This window comes from Bactrocera oleae, chromosome 5 (assembly GCF_042242935.1).
Source record: "Bactrocera oleae isolate idBacOlea1 chromosome 5, idBacOlea1, whole genome shotgun sequence".
Classification (NCBI taxonomy): domain Eukaryota; kingdom Metazoa; phylum Arthropoda; class Insecta; order Diptera; family Tephritidae; genus Bactrocera; species Bactrocera oleae.
Window position 1 is genome coordinate 10,664,875 of NC_091539.1, and position 26,685 is coordinate 10,691,559.

General features: G+C 33.1%; 1 protein-coding gene across 4 annotated transcripts in view; it reads right to left on the bottom strand.

Annotated features, from left to right (window-relative positions):
• ct (homeobox protein, cut) overlaps window positions 1–26,685 on the bottom strand; it is a 207,895-nt gene that overhangs the window by 25,042 nt on the left and 156,168 nt on the right. For 2 of the 4 annotated variants that reach the window (XM_036371097.2, XM_070109374.1), the window contains exons 4-6: window positions 7,326–7,909; window positions 6,974–7,128; window positions 1,197–2,927 (exon numbers count right to left, since the gene is read on the bottom strand). In XM_036371097.2, the coding sequence (XP_036226990.2) occupies window positions 1,197–2,927; window positions 6,974–7,128; window positions 7,326–7,909 (2,470 nt within the window). The remainder of the gene's footprint in view (window positions 1–1,196; window positions 2,928–6,973; window positions 7,129–7,325; window positions 7,910–26,685) is intronic. The other 2 variants (XM_036371098.2, XM_036371099.2) reach the window with 2 other exon arrangements.

Consider the following 26,685-nt stretch of genomic DNA (forward strand, 5'->3'; position numbering starts at 1 on the left):
TTCTACATAAATTTTTGTGTAATTATTTATGTCGAAATATTTTCGAATAGCGCTCAATGCGGCGCAACGGTCACAAAAATACCGTATTGAAGGCGGCACAATGCTTGTGAGTTTTATTAGCTAGCTGGCCAGCTAGCTGCTAAAGCTGTGAAATGTTTCGGTGTATTAAATAAAATTTATTGCACAATATTTATTTAGCAAAATTCGCATTTGACAATTCTTTTTTTTTATTTGTTGCTACAATTCTCAATTTTGATTTTATTAAGCATTACTAATTTCATGTTTGATTCGTTTGAGGCACGCAGATACATGTGTCTTTTTATATATGTATATATGTATGCACATATGTATGTACATATGTGTATATAAGCTTGTCTGCTTTAATGATGCCTGACATTTGCATGTTGTTGGCCTTCACTGTGTGTGCTTGCGTTTATTTTTTTGATTTTCCGTTTGATTGCATTTGCAGCTAAATTAATTAAGTCGAATTTAGGGTATATAATAAATAAGGTTTAGGTTGAGAAATATTCATTAATTCGCTATGTCATTTTTGTGGCGATTTGATTGGATTACTGCGCTGACAAGGACGCCGATAGTGAGGAATTTTCGGTTGGAAAATTGTATGCGGAGAGTGTGCAGTGTGAAGTGCAGTATATTTTAGAATTATTTTTAATTAAAAAAAAAAAAAAAAATTTTTTTCAATACTTTTTTTTTTAGATTTTTTAGAGCGCTTAGAAACTTATTAAATTTTATCTTCTTTAATTATAAAATTTTAATTTAAACAAAACAATTATCAATGCTACTATTTTTATTTAAATAAAAAAAATTCATTATAATTACAAAAAATTTGAGATATTGAAATTTTACCCAATATTTTTTAAATATTTAGAATACATTTATTTCGCATATTAAAATGTCATGTCTGCTTTTCCGCAAAAAATTAGTCCTCCGCTTATCAGTAGTCGGACAGTCAAAAAATTGTTTTCACACGCGTGACATGAAAATACCTGCGTGCGGTTGACAGCTGCCATCAGCAACTACACAAACACTAGCCAAGACACCTACCAACCCTACCGAATATGCGCTTACATGTGCGACAGCCCTATGCTTAGTACCTGTCATCGCGCTGTTGCGCTTATAAAACTTTATGCCAAAAGTATTATTTAAAATTTTAAAAATATTTCTAATGAACTCACCTTTTTTCGGTATGAGCGATTTGAGAAGCATCACAGCGTTATCATCACATCCCCAGGCGTGCATTTTGCGATAGCTGTCACGTCCCTTCTCGGTCAGCTTATCCCACGGCTTCGGCTTGGACAACAACTCCGATACGGTGCCCTGCGACAGGCCAAGTATGTACTTGGCGAACAGCCGCTGTCCGATATTGTGCACTGACAACAGCTCGCGTATGCGTCGCGAGATATGCAATGTGTCCAGCGGCTGATTGGCATACTTATCCATATTGTAGCGTAGCATTTCCTGTAACTTAGCCTCCATTGGATCGCTTTTGGGTATAAGCGATTCACCGAGGCGGCCAGCCATCGAAGCGCCCGGCGGCAACTGTAAGTCGTCGGCGAAGCGGAAATGACCGCGATCCTGAAACTGGAATGGTAACGCATGCAAGTAACCGGGCGGCAGGTGTGGATGTTGTTGAGCGGCCATTGCGGCGGCCGCCATGGCTGCGGCGCTAGACGCATTCGCATTGGGTGTGACGCACAGTGTATTGTTGTTGTCCTCCAATAACGACTTACCGCTGCCATTAAGCGCGGCGTGTTGTTCATCGCGCGCATCCTGCGCGTGTGACGCGCTTGTATTGGCTGATAACTCGTGATTGCTATTGTTACCGCTGTGTAGTGCTTCCATGCCGGACTTGTGATGCGCCTCAGCGCTGAGGTGTGGCTGATGCAGGTGATGATGTGTCGGTATGGGTGGCGGCGGCGGTACTGACGCGCCGCGCGTGTCGCCCTGCTGCGCATGGTGGCCATGATGTAGATGATGTGGTGGTAGCAGGCTATCTGTACGTAGAGAAGAGGAAGAAGAAGAACAAGAAGTGGGTGGTGTTGATGAGAATGTGGAATTAACTAATTGGCTGAGCAGCGCGGTAGACGAAGGTCCATGCTGTTGCGTAGCGGCGGCATTTTGTTGCTGCTGCTGTTGTTGCTGTTGCTGCTGCTGTTGGTGTAGGTGGTGCTGTTGCATGTGATGTGGCATAAGTGTTGCGTGCTGGTGATGGTGCATGGCAAGGTGGTGCTGATGTGGTGGCAACGGCGGCGGCAAACGATGCGACAACTGATTGGCAAACATGTTATTAGCGTTTGGCATTTTATTGGCAACGGCAACGCCGCTGTTGCTGCTGCCGGTGCTACTGTTAGGCGTAGACGTGGGCATTTTGAAGCCGCGCCAATAAGAGCTCACCAGCTCTTCGCCGAGCAATGTGCCGAAAGCATCAACATTATCGTCGAAACAAGCGACAGCCGCAGCAGCGGCGGCGGCAGCAGCTGCAGTGGAGTCGGCAACATGTTGTTGCAGTGCTTGCAACTCAGATTTCTGCACGGCAGCGCTGACATCATTGCTGCCTGCAGTCTCCAAAGCGTCCACGTCGATTGTGGGCAGTTGCACGCTTTCATGCGCTTCGGCAGTTACATTGTCGTATGCCGTTTTTAGGTTATCGCGCTCAAGCAACTCATTGTCGACCTGCGCTGGCATGTCAACTCCAAGCGCTTCTGCATCATCGTCATCATCGACTATTTCAATTTTTGGTATTTTTGGCAATTCGGCAAGTTTCGTTGCAGACGACTTCTCGTCGTCGTCGTCGTTTGCTATGCTGTTGTTGCCACTGGCCGCGACATCGTCGACGTCGGCATCAGCGTCAGCGTCAACGTCGGCGTCTGCGTTGTTCATTGGTTGGCTGACTGGAACGGCTGCTCCTGTGGAGCACAGAGCAAACAGACACAGCACACAAAAATGTTGTTGTGAACAACAAATTTTAAATTCTTTACACAAATGGTTAATGTAGTGGTTAAAGCATAACGACAATTGTTTATGGTATCTTATGATGTTCGGATATAAAATATTATATTTGAAATACATTGGCTTTGGTTGATTGAAATATGTACATTAATTATTGGAATAACGGGGCTTATTTTAAAAAACAATTTCGTTGAGAAAAATAATGAAAAAAATTTCGAAAAAATTATTTTTTTTTATAAATGATTTTGGTTGAGCGGAGTGGATATTGGTTTGAAGTACGGAAGGCAAGGGGCGAAGTTTTTCAATTTTTCGGCTTGTGTTTCAATATTTTTTAAAATAAATTTGCTGAACTTCTTTAGGTTTTGAAGTTAAGCTCCTATATACTTTTTTAAATTTTATTCATTTGTTTTTTAATATTTAATTTTTTAATAATTTTTATATAAATAATATTTTTATAATTGTTTTTTTTGTATTAAATTTTTTCAAACTAATTATGAATTGTTAAAAACCTAATTTTGATATTTTTGATTTATTCAAAAGAGGTGAACTCGTCGCTAATTTTTTAATTTTTTTATTTTAGTTAAAAATTTTCTAGATAAATATGATAAATATTATATATACTTTTTTATTTTTTTATGTTATAACTTTTGAATTATTTTCTTTTGATTATTAATATTTTTTTATTTCAAATAATTTATGTATTTTTTGATTTTTTAATATACTTTTTTTTATTATATTTTATTATTATATTTCTTTTATTTATTTATTTAATTTAATTTTTTCTTCTTGTTTGTTTCAATCAAGCAAAGCTCAATAATATTTCATTTAAAATAAAAGAAATTAATATAAATTTAAAAATTTTTGAATTTTATTGCCAGTAAGGAACGCCAAATCATTGTAGTATGTTTGCCAAATTGTTTCGCCAATAATTAAAAATTTTCGCTGTTAATTTCGCTAGATTTTGCCAATTCATAAAATTTTGCCGAATTGAATATGTAACTCTTTGCAACATGTTGCAGAAATATTTTTTAACTGTTCAAATTGTTGCGAATTTCCGACTGCTGTTTCGATTTATTTTGTCGCTAGCTATTTTTACATATTTTATTTTAAAATTATTGTGTTTTTTTCGTTTCAGACGCGCCAAGGATGCTAAGAAAAATACATATCAGCAACAAGCATGCACCAACAGCCATAAACTTATTCGATTATATTTATGTGGTAAGTAAAAAAAAGACAGCATTTGTTGCTTTTGTTGTAGTTGTTGTTTTTTTTGTCAATACGAAAATAGGTTTGTATAATTATGTTTGTTTGTGAAGTAGTGAAAAAGCAAAGCAGAGGAGTAGGAGTTGTTAAGCGCATATGTTTCAATGGTTATTTACTATTGTTGTTGTTCGATTTGATTTTCTGTTCTTTTTTTTGCTGATAAACATGTTTGCCAATAACTGTATCGTTTTATTATTGTCATTACGCTGGTTGTTAGCGCCAAAGTGGGGAGACCACAAATGCGCCAGTGTTGACACAGCACATAGTGACGGGCAATAAAATGCTTGGCGCCACTTTTTCACCCTTTTTAGTTGTACCGCTCGCGCTTGCGGGCCTTCCATGCCAGCGTTACCGTATCGATGCGGTTATAGCTATTGGCAACGGGCGCCAATCGGTCTTCTTATGTGTGTGTTTATTTTTAATTTTTTTTAAATTTATTTTTTGTTTTTTTGCAAGCGCATACTATCAGCACACAAGCACTTCAACACATGCGCACGCAACACCTCTGGGCCACAATTGAATTTTTTGTTTTCTCTGTGCTAATCTTTTTTTAAATTTTTTTAATGTGTTTATATGACATTAATGATTATATTTATATTAATTGTCAGTTTTAAATATGTACGCCTGTGTTTGTTTAACTTTATATTACTTATGTTGTGCTTGTTGTTTGCAAATCTCAATTTAATTGTTGATTTTTTCATATTGAAAAACCATAAATGTGGAAAATATAAATTTGTGTGGCTCTTCAGTGATTTATTTTCTTATCTACACATATTTGGTGTAAGTGCGAGATTAGAGTTTGCATGAGAATAGATTTTAGTGTAGTTGCATGCTACAGTGGCGTTTAAAAATGGTGCGATATAAGTATAAAAATAAAGAAATATACTAATAAAAATATAAAAAAAAAAAAAAAATTACAGAGTTGAGCGTGAAGGAACGGATTCGGTTACAAGTAAATATGAGACTTTAAAAAAAAAAAAAATTTTCAAAATATAATAAAAGTTTTAATAAATAATAAAAATATTAGGTAGATAAAAAAATTTTTAACAATCTTTTCTAGCTAATGAACATATTTTTATGAAAATAAAAAAGTTTCACAATAAGCATAAATAAATATTTAAAATAAATTCCAAAATATAAAAAAGTTCTCTACCTCAAACAAAAAATTAAAAATTAATTTTAAAAACCAAAATATTTTGTAATAACACAAAAATAAAATGTGAAAATCGTTTAACAAAAATAATAACAAAAGTTGAATTCAAAAATAAAATAAAATAATATAATTTTTTTTAAATAATATAAAATAAAATAAAATATAATAAAATAAAGAAACATTGATTTTTAAATAATAAATATTTAAAAATATAAAATATTTAAATAAAACTAAAAATAATATTAAAAAACTAACCGAAATAAATATAACAAATCAAAAATTTTAAATGAAAAACAAAACTAGTAATTCAAACAAAAAAGCAAATAAATTAAGAAATAAATAATACAAAAAAAGGAAGGAAATTCTAAGAAGTAACGAAAAATAAAAAAAATTATAATAAATATAACTTCAAAAATTAAATAAAAACTGATATGAAAGCCTAATACATATATGAAAAATTACCAAAGAAAATTAAAGGTTAAGCATTAACAGGATAGACAAAATAAAAATTTATAAACAAAATTAAAATTAAAAAAAAATTAATAAAAATTATAAAGAATAATAAAAAACAGTTAACAATTTTTAATTTAAAATACTGATAAAAAATTATATAAAAAATATTAATTTAATCTGATTGAATAAATATTTTGCGCTACTTAATTAAGGTATCATAAAAATTCTGAAAATGTGTAAAAACTGCATTAAAATTGATAAAAAAAATTAAAAGATAATCGTTTAATTATATAATTTTCGTATATAGAAATATTTTAAAAGCATTAAAAACGTTAATTTATTTTGAATTTATTACAGAAAATACGAAATATCAATAAAAACTTACAAGTGGGAAGTATAAAAAAAAATTTTTTTAATAGAATTTTATGAATGTTTTTTCAACAAATTAAACAAAAATTAATAAATTATGTAAAAATTTTAGCAATATGAACTGCAAATTTATTAAATAAATTGAAAAAGTAAATATAATAATGAAAATAATGGTACCAGAGAGACCATTTATTTTTTATTTTATAATTAAATAAATTAATATATTATTATCAAAATATATATTTGCAGTAAATAATATAAATAAATGTACTGAATTTTTTAAATTTAAATTTTTAATAAAATAAAATATTATATTTTATATATGTATAGCTGATTATTTTATATATAAATGTTGTCAAAATATCACAATATATATATATATTAAACATACATATATTATTATTCCTGAAAAATGTTTTTTTAAATAAGTTTTAAAATTAATCAGTCAAAATAATTGTTAAAGGCATAGAAATTTAAGCCTTAGTCAAATTTAAGCCTAATGCAAGCAACAACAGCCGACAAATGTGTAGAGCTTACAAGTAAAACAAACACCCACATACACATTTGTTGTATTTAAAATATGTATGTACTTACACATACATATATTTAAAAAAAGTGTAGTTGAAAAATAGCAATAAATAATAAAATATGAATGTGCAACAGATATCACCGCAGATAAGCGCAAGTGAAGTGTTAAGCAAGCAGCACAATAAGAAAATGTGTTACCACCACACATACAAACAAATAATAGACATGTAAACTTACCCTCGGCAGCACTAGCGGCGGCCGCCAACGCTTTGGTGCCCTCGAGCAGCAATTCCTGGAATTTGTTCGGATCATTAGCGCAAGCGGCAGCGGCGGCGGCGGCTGCAGCAGCTATGGCCGATTGCTGACTAATCACGTCCAAATCGAGTGGGCTGCTGTGCAAGTGCGAGTAGTGAGAGAACAAAGATATAAATTATAGATAACGGTTTAGAAGTAATTTTTAATAGAAGAAATATTTTCCACTAAGCATTTGAAATGTTGTTTTTGTTTTTTGGCATTTGAACAATTACTTTGCTTAGAGACAAATATTGAACGATTGAGAAACGCTGTCATATCAAACTTTAAGACTCACTGATTTTCCTTTTTGATTTGAAGCTCGCTAGCTTGTTGAGACGTATGCTGTGTTGTTTCAAGTGCTGTTGCTGTTGTTGTGCTGCCATTGTTATGTGTCGCTGTTGCCGTTGTTGTTGTTGTTGTGCTTGTTGTTGCATTTGCTTCCTCCGTCGCCGCACCGAACTGCGCACATTCGCGATCAGCGGCGAAATCAGTTTTAGCGTCTGTGGCGTCATTCGACTCAGTTGTTGCTGTGGTTGTTGTTGTTGTTAAATCAATTTTATCAACCGCCGCATCAGCGTCAGCAGTGGTGTCAACAACTTCTTCATTATCCTCATCATCATCGTCAACATCGTGCACAACATCGCATGTCGCGGGCGCAGCTGCGCTAACTGTTGTTGCTGCTGCTGCTGTTGTGTTGTTAGCGGTAGATGCGAACGCTTCGTTGTGCGCATCATTGATTTGTTGGCTATCGAGACGCGCTTCTAGGCGCATAATATGCTGACGCTTCACTTCTAAGTGATCCTCAAGTCGTTGTATTTGTGTGAGTTGTGTTTGTTCGAGTGTGCGCAGGCGTTGTACCTCTTCGATAAGTGCTTTAATCTGGAAGTAATTGAGGGAGAACAATTAGAAAAGAATAATAACAGTGGGCGATTTATGGAGAGGCTTAAGTGTATATTTTAGAAGTCATAAAGAGAATTGTGGAAATTTATAATAATATATGTATATATTATAAAAATATGTATGTATAATTATTTTAAAAGTAATCATTATTAGTTTACATGTAATCATATTTGATTACAGTACAGTGAAATCAGCTGAAAATTATGGTGTATATTTATTATTTTCACGTATTTATAAAACGAGGATTGTAATCGTTGCATGTCAACAGGTTGTAATGAATATATTTTTGTTAAAGCTAACCAGGTCTCAAGTTTTTTCAGTATAAAACATTCTCGTTATATGCACTTAAATCCTTCTTTTGTAAATTTATTTTTACAATTGTACCTAGCATATAAAAACAAAATACTAACAAACTATTATTTTATAATAAAAATAAAAATAAAATACTTAAAAGCTAAATGTTAATGAAATAAATTTGCTGCTACTGTTGCCTTGCTAGGTCGGAAGAATACTTGCGTTTCAACCGGGTTTTTTCGCCCAGCAGTTTCAACGAGTCTGGCAGCCTTCTCATTAACATGCTGTCTAAGCCACAGCTCGTGAGACTTTGCAATTTTCATTATTTCATTTACAACTGATTTCACTCCTTCATCACGGTGTAGGTCAGAAGATCTAACGTACCAAGGAGCATTAACTGAAGTCCTAAGTACCTTACTTTGAAAGCGCTGAATGCATGCAATAGTGATTTGACATAAGCAACCCACATAGTTGGACTTAAATACTTGACAAATTTATGCTGCAGTTATTACTGTTTGAGCAGTAATTATATAGTAATCAAAGAGTTTTTTTAATATTATATATTAAAATATTATTTATTTAATAAATGCATTGATTCAAAACAAATAAGGTTTTCTGTAAATATATTTCATTATTTCATATCAAGTGAATAAAAAATACTTAAATAACAAATTGCTAGTAATTTTTCTTTTGAATTAGTAAAATTCGAGTATCAACACTGTAGTGTATAATTTTCTAAGAATTACAGACATATTAGTAATTTAATTATTATTAATTGTTGTAGCAAGAAAATTTTTGGTATAGCATTACTTACTTTGCGATTTCAATTCATTTATGGTGATAATATTTTACGTTGATAATAATGATAAAAATAACAGATATATTATCTTAATAATAAGAAAATTGTAATCTCTAAATCTAATCAAATTCAATCATTACAAGAAATTATAATGTAATCATTACAAATAATTTTAATGTTATCATTACAAGTAATCATTAACAATAGTTATAATGTAATCATTACAAGTAATCAATACAAATAATTATAATGTATCCGTTAAAAGTTATTGTTTTAGTTAATTATTAATTTTTATTTTGATTTACCCTAGCCTTATTTTTGCATTCTTATCGACACAGCTGCAATCAGCGCAAGCAAAACCCCAAAACAGCACCACAAACGCCAATTTTTGTTCATCAATTAAAAACCGCCCCAAAGTAAAATAAAATTAATTTCAAGTACATAATAACAATCAAACACAACTACATACATATACATTCGCGTTGTATATGAGTATGACACTGCGCTTGTCATTAAAAAATCATGCACGCCCCGAAAACAACTACAATAGCTAGAGCTACAGCAGGCGCATAACAAAAGCAATAACAAGCACATGTAGCTAACATTCTGGCAAGTCGTAAACTCTGGCACACATACATATGCATGTTTCTTATAGAAACCGTTAAAAACTTTGTCTTGTCTTTGACGTTATTCGAAAATTTTCAATATCGCAGCTAACATATATGCATGTATGATTAATTATATGTATATGTGTAAGGATATGTGTAGGCAAGTGTGAATGTGTGTGAATACCACGGAAAGTGCGCGTATGCCGAGAATTTACAAAATCACATACCTATGACAAATATACCCACATATTTAAGCGCCTTGGGGCTTGTTTGGTACATTGTTGTTGTTGCTATTGCCAACTGAAGAAAAATTCCCCTGTCAAATTTGCCAATTATCATATTTTCGTCAACACAAAACAGCGGCAATCTCATTTAATGTTGCAGTACAGGCAGTTGCACATATATGTACATACATTATGCACATATAATATTATATATATGTATGTGTGCTTGTGTGTTTCTGTGCAAAACTTTATGAAAATTGCATCAACAAACAACGCACAAAGATTGTGGTTGCTAGCAGCCAGCAAAAAGGTGTACAACGGTGGCAGCTTTGTGTTGAGTGAGGTTTTTACTAAACTGTGAAAAGCTTGAGTGAATTTAATATCTAACTAAAATATTGAAGTTGAATATTTTTTAAAAGCCTAAAATTATGCTTAATAGCTTACACTAGTTAATATTAAAATGTGTGTTAAAAACTGAGTGTCTGAGTCAAACTTTTGACTTTTGAGTTTGAGTCAAAAACTGATGAGATTTATTTTTAGCCAAAAATTTTTTGCGTAACTTGATTTTGACTTAAAATTAAAAAATGCGTATTTGCAAAGTTTGAGTTAAAAATTGAGTGACTTATTTTTTAACTCAAATCCTTTTATGTAACTTTTGTTCCACCTATTAGTGCGTAAATTTGAAAAATGTGTTTTCTAAAAGGTTGAGTTAAAAACTGAGTGATTTATTTTTCATACACATTTTTCTGAGCGACTTTGGTTAAATTTTTTATGCGTATATTTTTTAAATTTCTCAGTAATTGTAGACTATTTAAGTTAAAGCTGCTGAGTATTTTTGTTACAATGTTATTTTCGTTTTGATGTTGTGTGATTTTTACGTTTGGAGTTTATTTTGAAATTAAGTGGAATGTTATTTAAAGATAGTGATTATTAAATTATTATTTCATAAATTTTTAAAGTCGTATTCTACAGTCGTATTAGATTAAAATGTGGGCGTTTTAAGTTTAGTTTGTATACTAGAATGAATATTTTGCTTGAGTAAACTTTGAGTAAAAGTCAGGTGTTTGAAATTTGTTTCAAATTTTTTTGCATACTATAAAAGATATACATGTATTTTTATGCAATGGTGTTTTAAAAAAATGTGTGCCTCTTTTTCGTCTTATTCTCGCTCCAACTCTTGCTTTTTTACATAAACATACATATATGCGTCTCGCTCTAACGAAATTCACTTGTTGTTACAAAAATTGCAGAAAAAAAACAAACAAATAACAACAACAAATGCTTGCTAGCTAGCCACCTTTAGTTTAATATGTCTCTGCCACATGCAACAATGCTACGCATGCCCTTCCAGCATATTTATAGACTCGTAAATTTCATATTGAATTACACCGCAAGTGCTTATTATTTGTTCAAGCCATTTTTACTACACGCTACACATAAGATTCTTTACATATTTTCTTATAACTACCACTTCCTTACAAAATTGAATAATGTTGTTGCCTTTTGTAGAAAGCGTTTGGCGAATGTTATGAATATGCATGCTGCCAACCCTAGAAGTATGCTAAAAAATTTTGTAACCCAACGTAACGCCGAAAATAGGTGGTGAAATTTTAACCTTTTGCTATGGCTCATAAAAATCTCTTTGCAACCGAAGATGATTTGTTTGCTGCTGTTGGCTGCATATGATTTCGCCGTGATTGTATTATTTTATGTTCCCCCCACACACGCTATCAATGCTACACCCGCAAAAATTTCGTCGAAAATACAAAATCATAAATTCGCTACAAGCACACACACACTCATGCAAACATATAGCATTAATTCTACGTTGTTGTTTTTGCGCCTTTTGTGTAATGTGAGGATGTCTAATCAATTAATTTATTATGCCTGGCGGTTGTTTTTCTCTTATATGCTCTTACCTATACGTAGATATGTGCATTTGTATCTGCGGCACATGTAGTTTTCAGCTGTATTTGTTGTTTTAAGCACACGCATTTTATATTTGGCTGTGACTGTGTTTGGGCGCTTGTCGAAATTTAATATTTTTCAATTAAAACTTTTTTGCCCATTGTTAATTTATATGAATTTATGGCAGATATAACCCATTTCATAAAAAATTTTGCGTGCGCCTTTTTGTTATTGTTGTTATTAACCATATCGATGACATTGAGATATAGTATTTAGTGCTGATTGCATAGCAATTGAGACTATTGCTTGTAGGTGAGATAACTGTGTGTTGTTGAGGTTTTAAAATTAACGTTAAACGTTAACGTTAAAGTACACCTACACTATAAAAATGGATACTTTTATTGAAATAAATCAGTTTTAAAATGCATTCAAAGCGACCAAAATAAGTTTCAACCACACCAACGTTATACCAATAGTGCTGAAACCTGTTTTAATATGCATTTGAAGCAACTGAATTTTATTTTAACTGCACTAATGTTTCACCAATGGTGTCAAACCAAATATATATGATGCCAAATAAAGCTAAATATATTGTAAAATACTGTTTAAAGAACAAAAGTTTATTTCAAGCACACCAACATTTCAACAATGTTATTAAGAAACGCTATAATGTGAACTTTATAATTTGATGTGTGTTAGGGAAGTTAAGCGCTAAAAATATAATGTTTTTTAGTACACCAACATTTCACCAATGGTTTAAGAAAGCAAAATAACGAGCTAAAGTGTGTTTCGTGAGTTTGTAAGCTTTTTCGGAGCGAATTATACTCTTTGACATATACCAAGGATACAGCAATGTTTCACCAATGTTTGAACAAAAAATTTATTTTTTTTCTATGAATTATATTTGTATTCCTATATCTTTTTGCACGATGTTTTTCACCAATGTTTGCAAAAATTATATTTTTTAACATGTGTTATAGTTGTATATAAAATATTTGTATTCCTATAATTTGTTTAACTATACTTATGTCTTCGATTCTTTTTAATATTTTTGTACTTTTACTAATTGCATGCACTCCTTATATTGCCTATGAAGCCCACAAACGCTTACACATTAATATTGGTAAATTACTTAATTTTGTTTGCAAACTTCTTAAATCATCTTAATGTTGCGCAAACACACACGCATACAGCACAGACAACGTAGCATTTGGCTCTGCACTTTACATATTTTCCAATGTCCCACATATAGAAAGCTACACATTTATTTATTTATTTATTTTATTTTTTTTACTGCTTTCTTTTAATTGTGCACGCATGTTGCTCCACCCAATTTTCGGTGGGCTTTCGAAAAATTGAAAGGCTCAAATCTACGCAATGTGCCGTCTCTGTTTTTGTGCTGTCATTTATTTATTTATTCTAAAGGCGAAGATGTGTGTGTATGTATGTGTCTGCTGTAAGCCTTGAAAGGATTTTCACGACACTGACGCATATTATCTCTGCGTATGCATGACTGTATGGGCAAATAAAATTAACAACAACAACAGCAATAAATATGTGTCTTGCTGCTACTAAAGTGCATGCGTGTGTGTGCTCTCGTTTTCTCTTTGTATGCGATTTTTATTCAATTAATTAAAGCCTTTTCAAAAATTCCAAGGCACATGTCGAACAGCTCGTTGTTGGCGTATTTTGTCTACACTGTTTACGATTTTTCGCTTTTTATTTATGCATACACGCATATGAAAGCAATATATGCATATTTGTATGTATGTTTGCAGTCTTTTTTAAGTCTGAGTTTGTTTGTGTGTGTTAGTGTCATTTGCATGTGTGCTACTTCTTCTAACTCTGCTTTTTCTTTTAACCCTTTTGTTTGCGCTGTGTACTTTGACAAACTGTCAAATGCGTGACTGCTAAAGCTTCATGCGTTTGCTGGGTAGCGGGTAGTAAGGGCGTTAAGTAGCAACAGCAGCGACAGTTTTGTCTTTATAGATGTTACTCCTGAAACGGACACACACACGCACAACTCTCAGTCTGCAGTGTTCTTCTCTCCCACTCCGACTCCACTCAAACTGTTACTCGCTTATATGCTAATGAGTTCATTTGTTGGTTGTGTCTTATTAGTGTTGTTGTTTTTATGATAGTATATGTCCGTGTTGCGCCTTGAAGTATGCTACATATGCCTGTATGTCGCTTAGTTAAGCAAAATAAATAGCAATTTTGCCTACTCCACCGCCGCTTTCGGCCAATTGCCAGCGTTCGATGGCACAATCGCTTGAGATTTTTAATCATGTTGGCGCTATCGTCTACTTAATGTTACCGTTGTATTGTTACCGCCTACTGTCGGGCACGAAGTTGTCTTCCTTTTTTAACTCTGCTTATAGTGGATTACTAAAGTATAGCGCAAAATTTATATTTTTAATATTTTTTAAACATTTTTCCACAGCGTGTAACGTAAGTATAGCACAAAATTAAATTGTTTTAATATAATTTAACCCTTCTCTACAGTGCATTACTATAGTGTGTCACATTATACTTTTTTACTTTTTTTTTAATTTTTTCTACAGTGCGTTACTAAAGTATAGCGCAAATTTTATGATTAAAAATTTCTTTAACACTTCTCTGAAGTCATTACTAAACCATAACTAAACCTTCGCTACAGTGCATTACTAAAATGTAAACCAAATTAAATTATTTTTTCAGATTTTTTAAATTTCTTTTTACAGTGTCCTACAAGAGTAAAGTGGAAAATTTATATTTAAACTTTTTTTACCTTTCCCTACAGTGCATTACTAAATTATAACGCAATATTTAAATTTTTTTCTTTTCTTTTTCTTCTTGGGAAGGTCAGTGTATTACTAAAAAATATGCAAACTTAATATAATTTTTATTTCTCCTAACATTGTGTTAGGAATGTATAGCGCAAAATTAGTATTTAAATTTCTTTAACCATTTCCTATAGTGCAGTATTAGAGTATAATTCAAAATTTATTTATTTACTGTTTTGGTTTCTCCTTACTTAATGTTTTACTTAAGTATAGCGCCAAATTAGTATTAACATTTTTTTAACCTTTCCATACAGTGCGCAACGCAAACTTTTTATTTAAATTTTTTTAACCCTTTCATACAGTGTGTTACATAAATATAGTGCAATATTAATATTTTTTATTTTTTTTTCTCCTGCACTACAGTGCCTTACGAAAATATAGCGCCCAATTTAATTGTTTTTTTATTGATATGATTTTCTAATAACATTTCGACTTCTTTCAGCAATATTTACATAGTAATATATGCATTTATCAAATAGTTTTTGACAGCTCAACCATAAAACAATAAAAACAACTGCATAGTGTCTAGTTTCAGCGTAATTTTCTTGGAAAAAGTCGATAAGTAACAGGCAACGGCTTATTGTAATGCCTTTTCTATGCGCTTTAAGTGTCCTTTGTGCAGGCACACATGCTCAAATTAATATATGCACACATATAACATATATTGCCTGCTTGACTGCCATTCATGACGCAGCACATGTGTTTATTATGCGCTTTTAATGCCAACTAATTATGTTTTATAGTTTTAGTAACATTTTATTGCATATTGGTAATAATGGCACTGCTGCTAATAAATGCGACGCAAGTGTAGTTACACATTTCTAGCAAAAACAATAAATAAATCGTATGTGTGCAACAAATTATCATAAATAAATTCATGGTGATTAGTTTAAGTTTGATTTTTGGCGCACATTTGCATTTCATGTCTACTATACATACATACAAGTATGTACCATATATAGCAAAAAAACTACAGACAACAAAACTAACAAAACAAAAAAACACACACACAAATGTACAATCATTCACGGCAATAAATATTTATTTAGTTAGTTTGCTTACTAGTTGTTGCACATGCGTGATTATTGGTTTTCTGCGGCGACTTTTAACTAATGTTTTGCTGACACGCGAAATTCGCATACGCGCATATATTAAATGCATGACTGTTGCTACTGTTGACTGTTGCATGTTACAAATCGCGCATTGAACGGGTTACTTATTGCTTGTAAGTTGTTTACATGGCTCAAATATATTTGTCATTTGCCTACGAAATGCATGTGTAAATAATGTTTATTGTAAATGGCGTTGGAGCTGCGTTTTGCTCACTTTGTAGGTAAAAACATAAATTTCAAATAAACATTACTATGCTATTTTTTATGCTACCAAATAGCTTATAAATTGGAGTTGTTGAAGCGTTGGTGTGTTTCAGGAACAAAGTTTCATAATAAAATATCAATATATTGACATATTATATGTTTCTAAGAATTGTATAATAATTTTCAGCACGTTGTTGAAACGTTGGTGTACTTTAAAATAGAACTTTACTACTGATATGCAAGTGAATATGCCTACAATGCATTTCTATGTAGTTCGAAAATATTTCTGCAATATTGGTGAAACATTGGTGTGCTTTACAATACAATTTTAACACTAATTTGTAAGTGAGAATGACTATAATGTATTTTAATATAGTGAGCGGATATTTGCGTTGATGAAACGTTGGTGTACATTAAAATACAATTTAACTGCTAATTTGCAAGTGCGATTGTCTAACATGCATTTTTATGTAGTCAGCGAAGATTTGAGTAATATTGGTGGAACGTTGGTGTACTTAAAATACAGTTAAACTGCTAATATTGAAGTGTACATGTCTATCAAGAACTTATATGAAGTTAGAAAACATTTGCGTAACATTGGTTAAACGTTGGTGTACTTTTAAAACATTGTAGCCATGAAAATCTAAATATGGAGATCTTTAATTAATTATAACTAATAAGTGGTTATGTGCTTTTTATGAATCATTATTAAGATGCTATGCATTACAAACCATTTGCTTTGCCACAAATGCTATTTATGAAATAGTTTTATAAAATAAAATGTGTTGGTGAAATGTTTTTGAAGTACTAACAATATTTGATTAAATTTTAGATAATATTAAGCTACTTAGGCATCAGTTGCGAAAAGTTGGAGTAGTTTAAAACATTACTAAGTTACATTAATGATTAAAAATAAGCATTACAAACACTAGCTATGCATTTCAGACACCATTGGTGAAAATTGGTATGCCATAAATTTGGTTTAAACATTTTTTCTAACCACTGTTACTAACTTTTTTATGTAGCAAACTTGAGGCGCTGTGAAAATTGTCAACATTTTATGATATTCCTTATGCCACAAAGCACTCTATCGCATTTCCGCTTTGCAACACACATCCGTTGCTTTTAGCACATAAACTCAACAATCAAAAGCAGGCGAATTCAAAAATCAATAGCATTGGACAAAGTTTGGCAAAATGCTAACTAAATAGTCCAATTGTTTGCATTAATTTCGTTTACAAATCAAAGACAACCCTTGTGCCACGAAACTCATACCTCACTGTTGCCACGGCCTCATATTGACAAAGACAACGCTCAGTGTCGTCGAAAGTCGACTATCAACCCCATTGCTGTGCGCGGTGTCGCCTCAGCTACGAAAATTTTAATTACAAAACTTTTAATCCAACGGATGCCAACAACAGCAACAACAAAAACGGCAAGTATTGTAAAATGACAACAAGTTAAATATGACTAACAACAAATACAAATAATATTTTATGTATTTGCGCGTAGCAATCAATGATTTCACCTACAACAACAACAAGTAGAACACCGCTTCTCGCTTTGCTCTGTACAACAATGCTGCTTGCAATTACAATTGTAGTATACTATTAGCAACAATTGTTGTATAATTTCGAAGTTCGATAAATAAAGAAGTAAGACAGCAACAATAAGTAGATATTCAAGCAAGCGACAGCCGATCAATTCAGCCTGAAAGCATTCGTGTAAATATTAAAATTTTGACTGCTTTCAAAGAGGTAATTTCCAACACACATACATACATACATATGTACATACTTACAAGGCAACAGAGTACAATTGTAAAGTAAAATCAATGCGCAAAAATACGAAATATCTAACCCTTTCGTTAACGGTAGATGCGGTCGTGAGTGTGCGATGTGCGTGTGCGGTATCTCTTGAGTTAGCAAGCAAAGCGCAGAGAATCAAGACTGGCGTGGCGCTTGGGAGGCTGCTGGCGTTGCCTTGACTGTTGATGAAATGGAAAAAGGAAATTTGCGGCTTAGGCGACGACAGGTGTGGGTGCAGCGTCGTTGATGCGCAGTGAAGTGTAGGCGCTTGGGTGGTGAGGCGCTTAAAGAATTGGCTGGCATGCAACCACCTCTTTTTTTTTGGAGGTAAAAGATGGTGCTGAAAATTGGCTAGTGGAGAATGGGCGCGAACAGTTTGGTGGTTGGGTAAGGAAGGTGTTGTAAGCGCGGTAGGGGTACGCCATTGTTTTGCAACACCACATTCAGTAGTCTAACGAAATATTTTATTTTGAAGCATTTTGTTAATTAATGCACGTTCGACGAATTGCGAAATCAAGGGTGCAAATAAATCGATATTGCGTACACAAGGTGGGGATATTCTATGCATTTGCATGATTTATTGAAATATTGAGTTGTTAGATGAGAAGAAAATGAGGACCACACCACCATTATCAGTATTGGTGTGCGCAATATTGCATAATTTTCACTCGAAATTGTCTAATAAGCAATTTATTTTAGCTAAGATGAGCTTTCAAGTGCTTCATATAAAATTTAGACATCATTGGTGAAACCTTGGTGTACTTACAAATGCTACAAAAATTGTAAAAATGCACTTTCTTATTTAATTGAGCATATTGCAGCATATACATAAAATTACAACTTATTTGTGAAATGTTGGTGTGATTAAAATTGCTACAAAACCAATTTTTGTTCAACAATTTTTTTACTTTATTCTATAATTGAGCATATTGCAGCATATAAATGAAAATTATAACTAATTGGTGAAACGTTGGTGTATTAAAAACTATATCACACATATTAAAAATGCATAAGCTGCTCACGAGTATGTATATGAGTAATGTATAGCGTTCAAGTAGGTAATTTTGTTGCGTAAGACTTGTAAGGCGAGCATTGGTAAAGTGTTGGTGTGCACAAAAATGTTAAAAAATTTAGAAAATTACTGCTTGTTATATAAGACAGTAAATTGCAGTACTTGAAATCAAATTAACATTTATTGGTGAAACGATGGTGTTTTCTAAATGCATAAACCATACACCAGCGTAGTTAAACGCGTTCAAAATAACAATTTAAATGTTTAAAATATTCCATATTCTATATTCTAAACATTGGTGAAGTGTTGGTGTACTCAAAATTATATGCTGTATATGTAAAAGTGTTCCAATTGAATTGTGAGTAAGAAATAATAGTAAATATAGTATCTTATGTATGTATTTGTTTAAACACGATATTTTTTAAAAAGAATTCTTCCCTTTTTTGTCTTAACCAACTTTTTCATTGCACTCGTCGGCATTCATCCACATCAATTCGAGGTATTAGCTGGCATTCATGTTTCTAATCCATATACATACATGAATTCCTTCATTTATCCGCCAGCTTGATGCTTTATATTTCACGTTTTGTTATATTAAAACGATAAATCAACTTGGTTTGAATATTTAACCCTTTTTAATGTGCGCAGAGTATGTTCCAATGATTGCATGCTCAACTACTAACGAACAGCGACGCTCAAGACCATCTAACGGTGGTTGCCGAATAGTTTAGAGCTACTTGTTACATGTATACCATATATTGGTAGTAGAGTATTTGTAATGTGTATGTGCAAGAGAATTCATAAAATGATGTCAAAAGCAAACAAAGCACAGCTAGAGCGAAAGACAGCTTTTCAATACTGTGTGATATAGTTGTTACAGACTTTTAGGTGTATAACTATACAAACACTCGTGCATATTTTCACAAGTGTTTGTGTTATGTTACGTATTGGTGTCGAATATTTGCCAAAAATTATAAAACTGCTTTGGTAAAAATTTTCATATTCAACAACACTTGGTTGTTGTATCCCGAAATGATATAGCTACCAAGCCAGCATATTTGCAGAGCAATGTGTTTGTGTGTGTATATAGGTGTGTGTGTACGTTTATAATTACATTTCATCAACAAAGTTTGACTTTGTGTAGATTCAACTTTGACTGATTGGCTAGCTAGAGCGGCATGGTACGTTGTAGTAAATGTTGTTGTTGCTATTACTGTTGCTGTTTTATGTTATATATAATATTTGTTTTCTCCGCAACTTGAGTGTTGTCTGCTTAGTAGTTTAGAGCTTGAGTGTGTTGTTACAGCTGATTTTGCTGTAGCTGCATCGGTTATATAGCACATTTACGGGCGCGCTTAGCTGTACTGCTATTTTATTAATGTGCTGTTATATGGCGTTCATATTTTACCAATAAATTACAATTCAGAGTAGGATTTGCACATGTGGAACAATAAAATATTTGTTTATATGTGAAAAATATTGCATACTTTTAGGCGTTCAGACTTGCGAGTTAATTTTTAGTGATAAAAACTTTATTAATTCATATTTATGGCGAATGTGATAAAAAAAATTTACAAAAAGTGCGTGAGATGCTATTGTATACTTTTGGGTGTTAAGACGTACAATAAAATTAATGTTAATAGAGTAATGTTTTTAGGCTGTAGCACCTATTTAAAACCAGCTGTTGCCTACTTTTATGCGCTCATACTCATAATTTTGGTTAATCAAATCTTTTACTGGCGATAGACCTGCCAGCTAAAGGTTTTATAATATTCTAAACGTTTTCATTGTCTACTTTTGGGCGCTTTAAGCCACAAAACTGCCCATATGCTCGCTCATAAACAGCGCAGCCGTTATGTATCAGGTGTAAGCGCACCCACAATCGACATTTCGTTATCATTAATAACAAAATAAATGCCAAAGAGAAGTGAGCGCTGGCAGTGGGCGTGGTGTGTTGATTTTATAGCTTGAGTAAGAGTTAATGACAATTGTTTGGGATGTATGGGTGATGTGTGTGTGACTGCCTAAGACCTTCATTAAAATTTATGCAAAAATTATCAATTCTGCAGGCAATACAACAAACACTCGCACAGACATTAACGTAAAGACATAAGTTGTATAGCCAACTAACCGCCCTTAGCTATATGTTGAGAAGCACAAACCGAAAATATAATGATAAGTAGAGCAACTTCCCTGCCCCCACAGACGTCTGCACATTTTTATGCAAGCATTGTCATCAATAACTGGGCGTGTAAGTAAGCAGTTCTATGTATGTGTGCGTCCGCGTGTGTGTAGGCCAATACTTATACACATATCTTAATTAAGCTACGTCTACGGCTTCGCTTGCGCCATGCGAACTGCTTGAATATTTTGTAGCCGCTAACTCCCCACACGGTCACGCGCACCCCAGCCAATTGTATTAGGCAAAAAGGACACCAAATGCTGTTATGGCAGTGTGCGTTTGCGCGCCTTGTATGTCTGTGTTTGTTGTTGTGCGGCAAGGGCAGCAAATAACAACAATACGGCGCTAGCACGGCACATATCACACGCACGGCGCGTTCGCTATGCATCTTTGTTTGTGTGCCAACAATATATATTGCCTGCTTTTAGGCTTAGACATTAAAAATCATACACGCGTGTAGAGGCAAAAATCAATGGCATTGTCACGACGACTTTTGTCTTTAAACCCTTTTTTTTGCCTATGTGCGCTATGTGATGTGAGCGTGCGTGCACTTAAGATACACACATTAACTCAGCAGGCTGACGCCGGCACGTTTTGTGTGTGTGTGCCGCATATTGCTGCCCGCCTTTTTCAAGCCAGCCAGCAGTTATATTTTAAAATTTTTCTGCTCCAATGAATTTTAATTCCTTTGACATACGCTGCTGCTATTTGTTGTTGCTATATGCGTCGTGTACGTCGCTTTTGGCGACACATGACTTGTAGCTGGGACGCCGCGCATGTCGCTAGGAAATTTTTCGTCAGCGCCACACACCCTTTTGCATGACATTTGCTGCTTGACTATAAATTTATATTTTTGGTTTGTGGCTATATTTGGCGCGATGCCTTGAATGACTTCCTTGCGCGCCTTAAGTTATGTTTGCGCTTATCTTCATTGTGGCCGCGCTAAAGTGCGCGTCTTAGCATTCATCAATTGTTGCCGCGCTGTGATTAGGTGGGTGGTTAAGCGCGGCATTGGTGGTTGCGGCTTGACTCTTTGGGTCTTCGCCGAGGCTGCTTCTCATTCTTGCCAAAGCGCGTTTTACCTGCCGCGCTCTTTCTGTACTTCTCGCTGTCACGCGCCTTGCCGTATTGTGTCTTGCTTGTTGCCGCGCGTCTCTTGTTCTTTTTTGCTAGCGCTGCCGCTGCTGCTGCCGCCTGTCAGAGTTTCAGTTTCAGCTTCAACTCTTCGTTGCGCTCAAAACAGCTGGTGTGAGTTGGCTGCTTGGCAATTTTGTTAATTACAAATCGTTTGCGATTCAAGTTGCCCGCATGAGTGCGTATCCTTTTTCAATCAAATGTGTATGTGTGTATGCAAGCTTGTATTATTTGTATAGTGCTGGATTTGCATGCGCGCACATATTCTTTTTACCAAATTTTCATACTCATATGTCAAAAAAACCCCGGGCGCACAACAAGGCAGCAAGCGAAAAAAGCGATTTTAATAAATAAATAAATGTATCGCTATACAATGCATCGCAAAAGGAAGTTGTTGGCAAGAAAGGGTTACGCTGTCGTGGCAATAAATGAATTGCAGGTCGTGTCTGAGGCAAATCGAAGTATGTACCATACATAGCGCGCTGATTGCTCACACCCAGTGCTTGCGGTGGTCACTCATACGCAGTGGCACACACATACTCCGACAACATTCGTTTTGTTTCGTTTTTTCTCTGTTCTTCGTGCTCACAATCCAAATACTTCTTTGACAGCTACTTGTGCACATACATACTTCAAATACGTATCTGAAATGTGGTCACCAATAGCTTTTACTCCGCACATTGTCGCGTTATGTCAGTTGTAATATTTGTTGGCGTCGCTAAAAAAGGTTCAATTCGTAATATATTTCATACAAAAAATATCTACATAAGTATCTTTGCTACCTCTTTTTTTATTAATAATTTTATTTTCGGTTATTACAACGGTACTCTGATGTGGTTGCTTTGTGTTTGACGGCGCGCAGGCAGTGTGGGTATTCACAAGCGTGAAGAGGAGCAACCTTTTTCGAGCAGATAAAAGCAAATTGCAAATAAATCAATGATTTGCGCTTTTGTAACTGTAAAATAGCCAGTCGAAAAATTAATATGTATGCACATAAGTTTTTTTGTAACGTGCGTTGGTTTTTTGTTTTTTGTTTGGTTTGGTTCTTTTTTTATATTTAGTTATAATGCGCACGTTTGCAATTATTGCTTACACTTGAGGGCATCGCAGACAGTTGAGTGGTGGACGCGTGATGGTGAGCATCATGCTTTGAGCAAGTCAACTAATGAAAGTGGATTTTTGTTGTTTGCGAGCAATAGATGAAGCAAAGGAATGGTATTTTTTGAACTTGCGGCCGCAAAGCCGACTTGGTGACTTACAAAGTTTGAGTAAAAATTCACCAAAACAATATTTGGAGAACTTTGCGGGATATATAACGGTATAAACATTAATATGCAGGTTAACAGCTCACAGAAAACGACAATAGTTAATTTTTGTAGTAGTATCTGAAAGATACTTTTGTAGCTAAGAAACATATTGAAAATAAAGATGATTTGCTAATTTAAGCTAATATTGCATTTTTATAAACATTTCTGCTTACATTTAAATGTATCTTAAAGATGCAGTACAAATCTTTGCTGAAAACTACGGTTATATCATACAGATATCTTGTAATGTGCTTTTGAGCTAGTTAACTTATTATAGTAATGATTCTTTTAGCTGAAAATTACGTCAATATTATCTGAAAGACAATCTAGTTTTGCAGTTGTTGTGACAAATACTCGTATATGGCGGTATGTAAGCTAAACTGCGAAAACATGTACCCAAATAATATGATAAGGATTTTGCAATAAAACTATTTCAAAGGTACCAATAGTAGCTAACAGATGTAATACAATTTTATGTTATAGGTGTACATACTATGTACATATGTGCATATATAGTAGGCTAAGTTTCAAGTGTTAAAAAACTATGTTCCGGTGCAAAATATAAGTAATTTGTATTTAAAACATGTGCTAAATACGAAAAAAATAAGAGTTTTTCAAAAATAAAAAAATGTATCTGAAAGATACAAAAGTATCTCAAAGTTGAAAAGGTAACTCAAATAAGTAAAAAATTGGAATTATGCACTCTAAATAAGTTTTAAGCATATATATATATATATATAATATACATATATCTGAAAGTTGCAAAAAGTATCTGTAAGTTTAAAAATGTATCTCAAATATGCCATAACTTGACAATGTGCATTTTAAATATGTGCTTAGCACTTAGATACAAAAGTATTACAATGTTACGAAAAGAATCTCAAAGCTACAAAAGTATCTCAGAGTTGCACTTACAATTTTTGGTTGAAATATATATACAATCAAGACTTAAAAGCTAAAAATTGTAAAATACATAAATTTACACGAAAATATTTGTTTTCAATTCATACTAAGAAACGATTTTTGATAACTTAACGTTAGCGGTATATTACGTTTTGAATATTTGTTTTAGTACTTTTTTGTTGTTACAAGACAAATTTTTTTTTAAATTTCCTAAAAATAAATGCACAGCAGCCGCTTAAGCGGCATCACTTGCAATGCACGCGGCTAGGAGAGTATTGTTCGTATCAAGTGTACCCTTGAGAAAAATCTATAGAAGCAGAAACGCAAATATAAATACAAATACTGATATAATTTGCTACGGTAACAAATGATGACAACAACAAACATTGTTATTTTTTTCTTTGTTCTTTTTTCAAGTAATACAAAAATACATACAATGCAAAATACCCCAGATGACAATTGTCTATTAAAGAAGAAATACACAGAAGGTATTGCAAAACCGTTAGCTGTATGCTGAAATTCCAACAGGAACATTCTAGGACCAAACAACAAGCCTGACAAGTTTTTTCTGCTGCACACTCATTGATAGCATTTTTTTTTGAAGTATATATATTTATATGCCAGTATCTATGTACATATATTGAGCGAAAAATATGGGTACTAAAAAAATGCTGGCAAGAAAAAGTAGCATATTTGCTTATTATTTTATTATTTTGCAGCAAATAATTCCACAGAGATGCACAAGTAGATTCCTTTCATTTTTTATACCCACATATGTATGTATGTATGTATATATATGTATGTGCGACAAGTGATACTAGCGTAAGGGAGGGGTAGGCAGCAAGTCAGTCGTATTTGCATTCCAAAGGTAGCGAGCGAGCGCAACGTGCAAGCATTGAATGTATGCATGTCCTTTTGTTGTCCTGCTGCGGCGACTGACGACTAACTTGACATGACATTTCCGATATGGGCAAGGGAATGCATAAGAAATAAACAAATAAATAAATAAATGAAGGCATAACTGAAAGAATGAGTTGCTTGAATGAATGGCAAATAGCTGAGCACAGAGTGTGAGCACATAGCGGTGAGGTGGCGATGGCAAGAGTGGAGACATGCAAAGGAATGAGTGAGCTTAGTTGAAGAATGCAGCTTGCACGGTTTGGTGGTGGGACAGGTGGTGCATTGCGGAGCTTTATGTGTAAAAAATTGTGCAGAAAAATGAAAATCTCCAAAAAAAAAATAAATGAAATGTGAGGAAAATTCGAAGCGGAAACTTTTTTCGACATATCGAGTAGCTTGGCATGCATTGTAGGAGCTTAGAAATGCCTTGAATTTTTACAAACGACAATTTTAGGTCCAACTTAAGTGTTATCTTAAAGAATAAAAGCTCGACAGTTTGGCTAGTATTGCAACCGTTATTGTTTGTAGTTAAGCATTTTTTGCTATTATATTATTCAAAGCTACATTTATAAGCGACAGATACTTTCATATCCATGAGCTACTTTTTTAGTTAAAATTATTTTTAGCATTTTGCATTATAACCTTTAGTTTTAAGTCTGAAGTTCATTAAAAAAAAAAACGCTAAAAAATAGTATCCGCAAGACGCTTTTTAAATTTCGGTTACTTTTGTAAAATTTATTTTACTTTAAAAGTAGTGAAACGTATGTCGTTCTATGACTTATTACTTAAGGACACCACTTTTTAATTGCAATGTATTTTTTTTACTGTAGTATGTTTTTTATCTTTAAGAAATTTGTTTACCTTTAAGATATTTTTATATCTTTACACTTACATCGTTTTATTACTCAAAGGACCTTTTTTTAACAACCATATAGTTTTGTATCTATAAGATATTATTTCTAAATGTTAGCTACTTTTTTGTTATTTATGAGATACTTTTGTTTCGCTATACATGTTTCGTGTTATTACTCAAAATATGTTTTTTTTTGTTTAACTATAAGATATTTTTAATATGTAGAATGCTTTTTTATCTATTAGATGCTTTTGTATATTTACACATGCGTTGTTATATTATACAACGATACTTTTTTAACAACAATATATTTACTTTTGTTTCTCTACATATAATATATATTTTATATGATAGATATTTTTTTTATCTATAAGATATGTTGTATCCACATGTATCGTTCTATGACTCAAAGATACTTTTTTAACTAGAATAAATTTTTTGTTTATCTATAAGATATATTTTATATATGATAGATATTATTTTTATCTTTAAGATACTTTTGTGTCTCTAAACATGTGTCGTTCGGTGACATAAACATATTTTTTTAAACTACGGTATGATATTTCAACTACAAAACATATTTTTATTTATAAAATACTTTTGTATATTTAGGATATTTTTTTTATCTATAAGATACTTTTGTATCTTATAATATTTTTTGCTTTGCTTTACTTTTCTGACT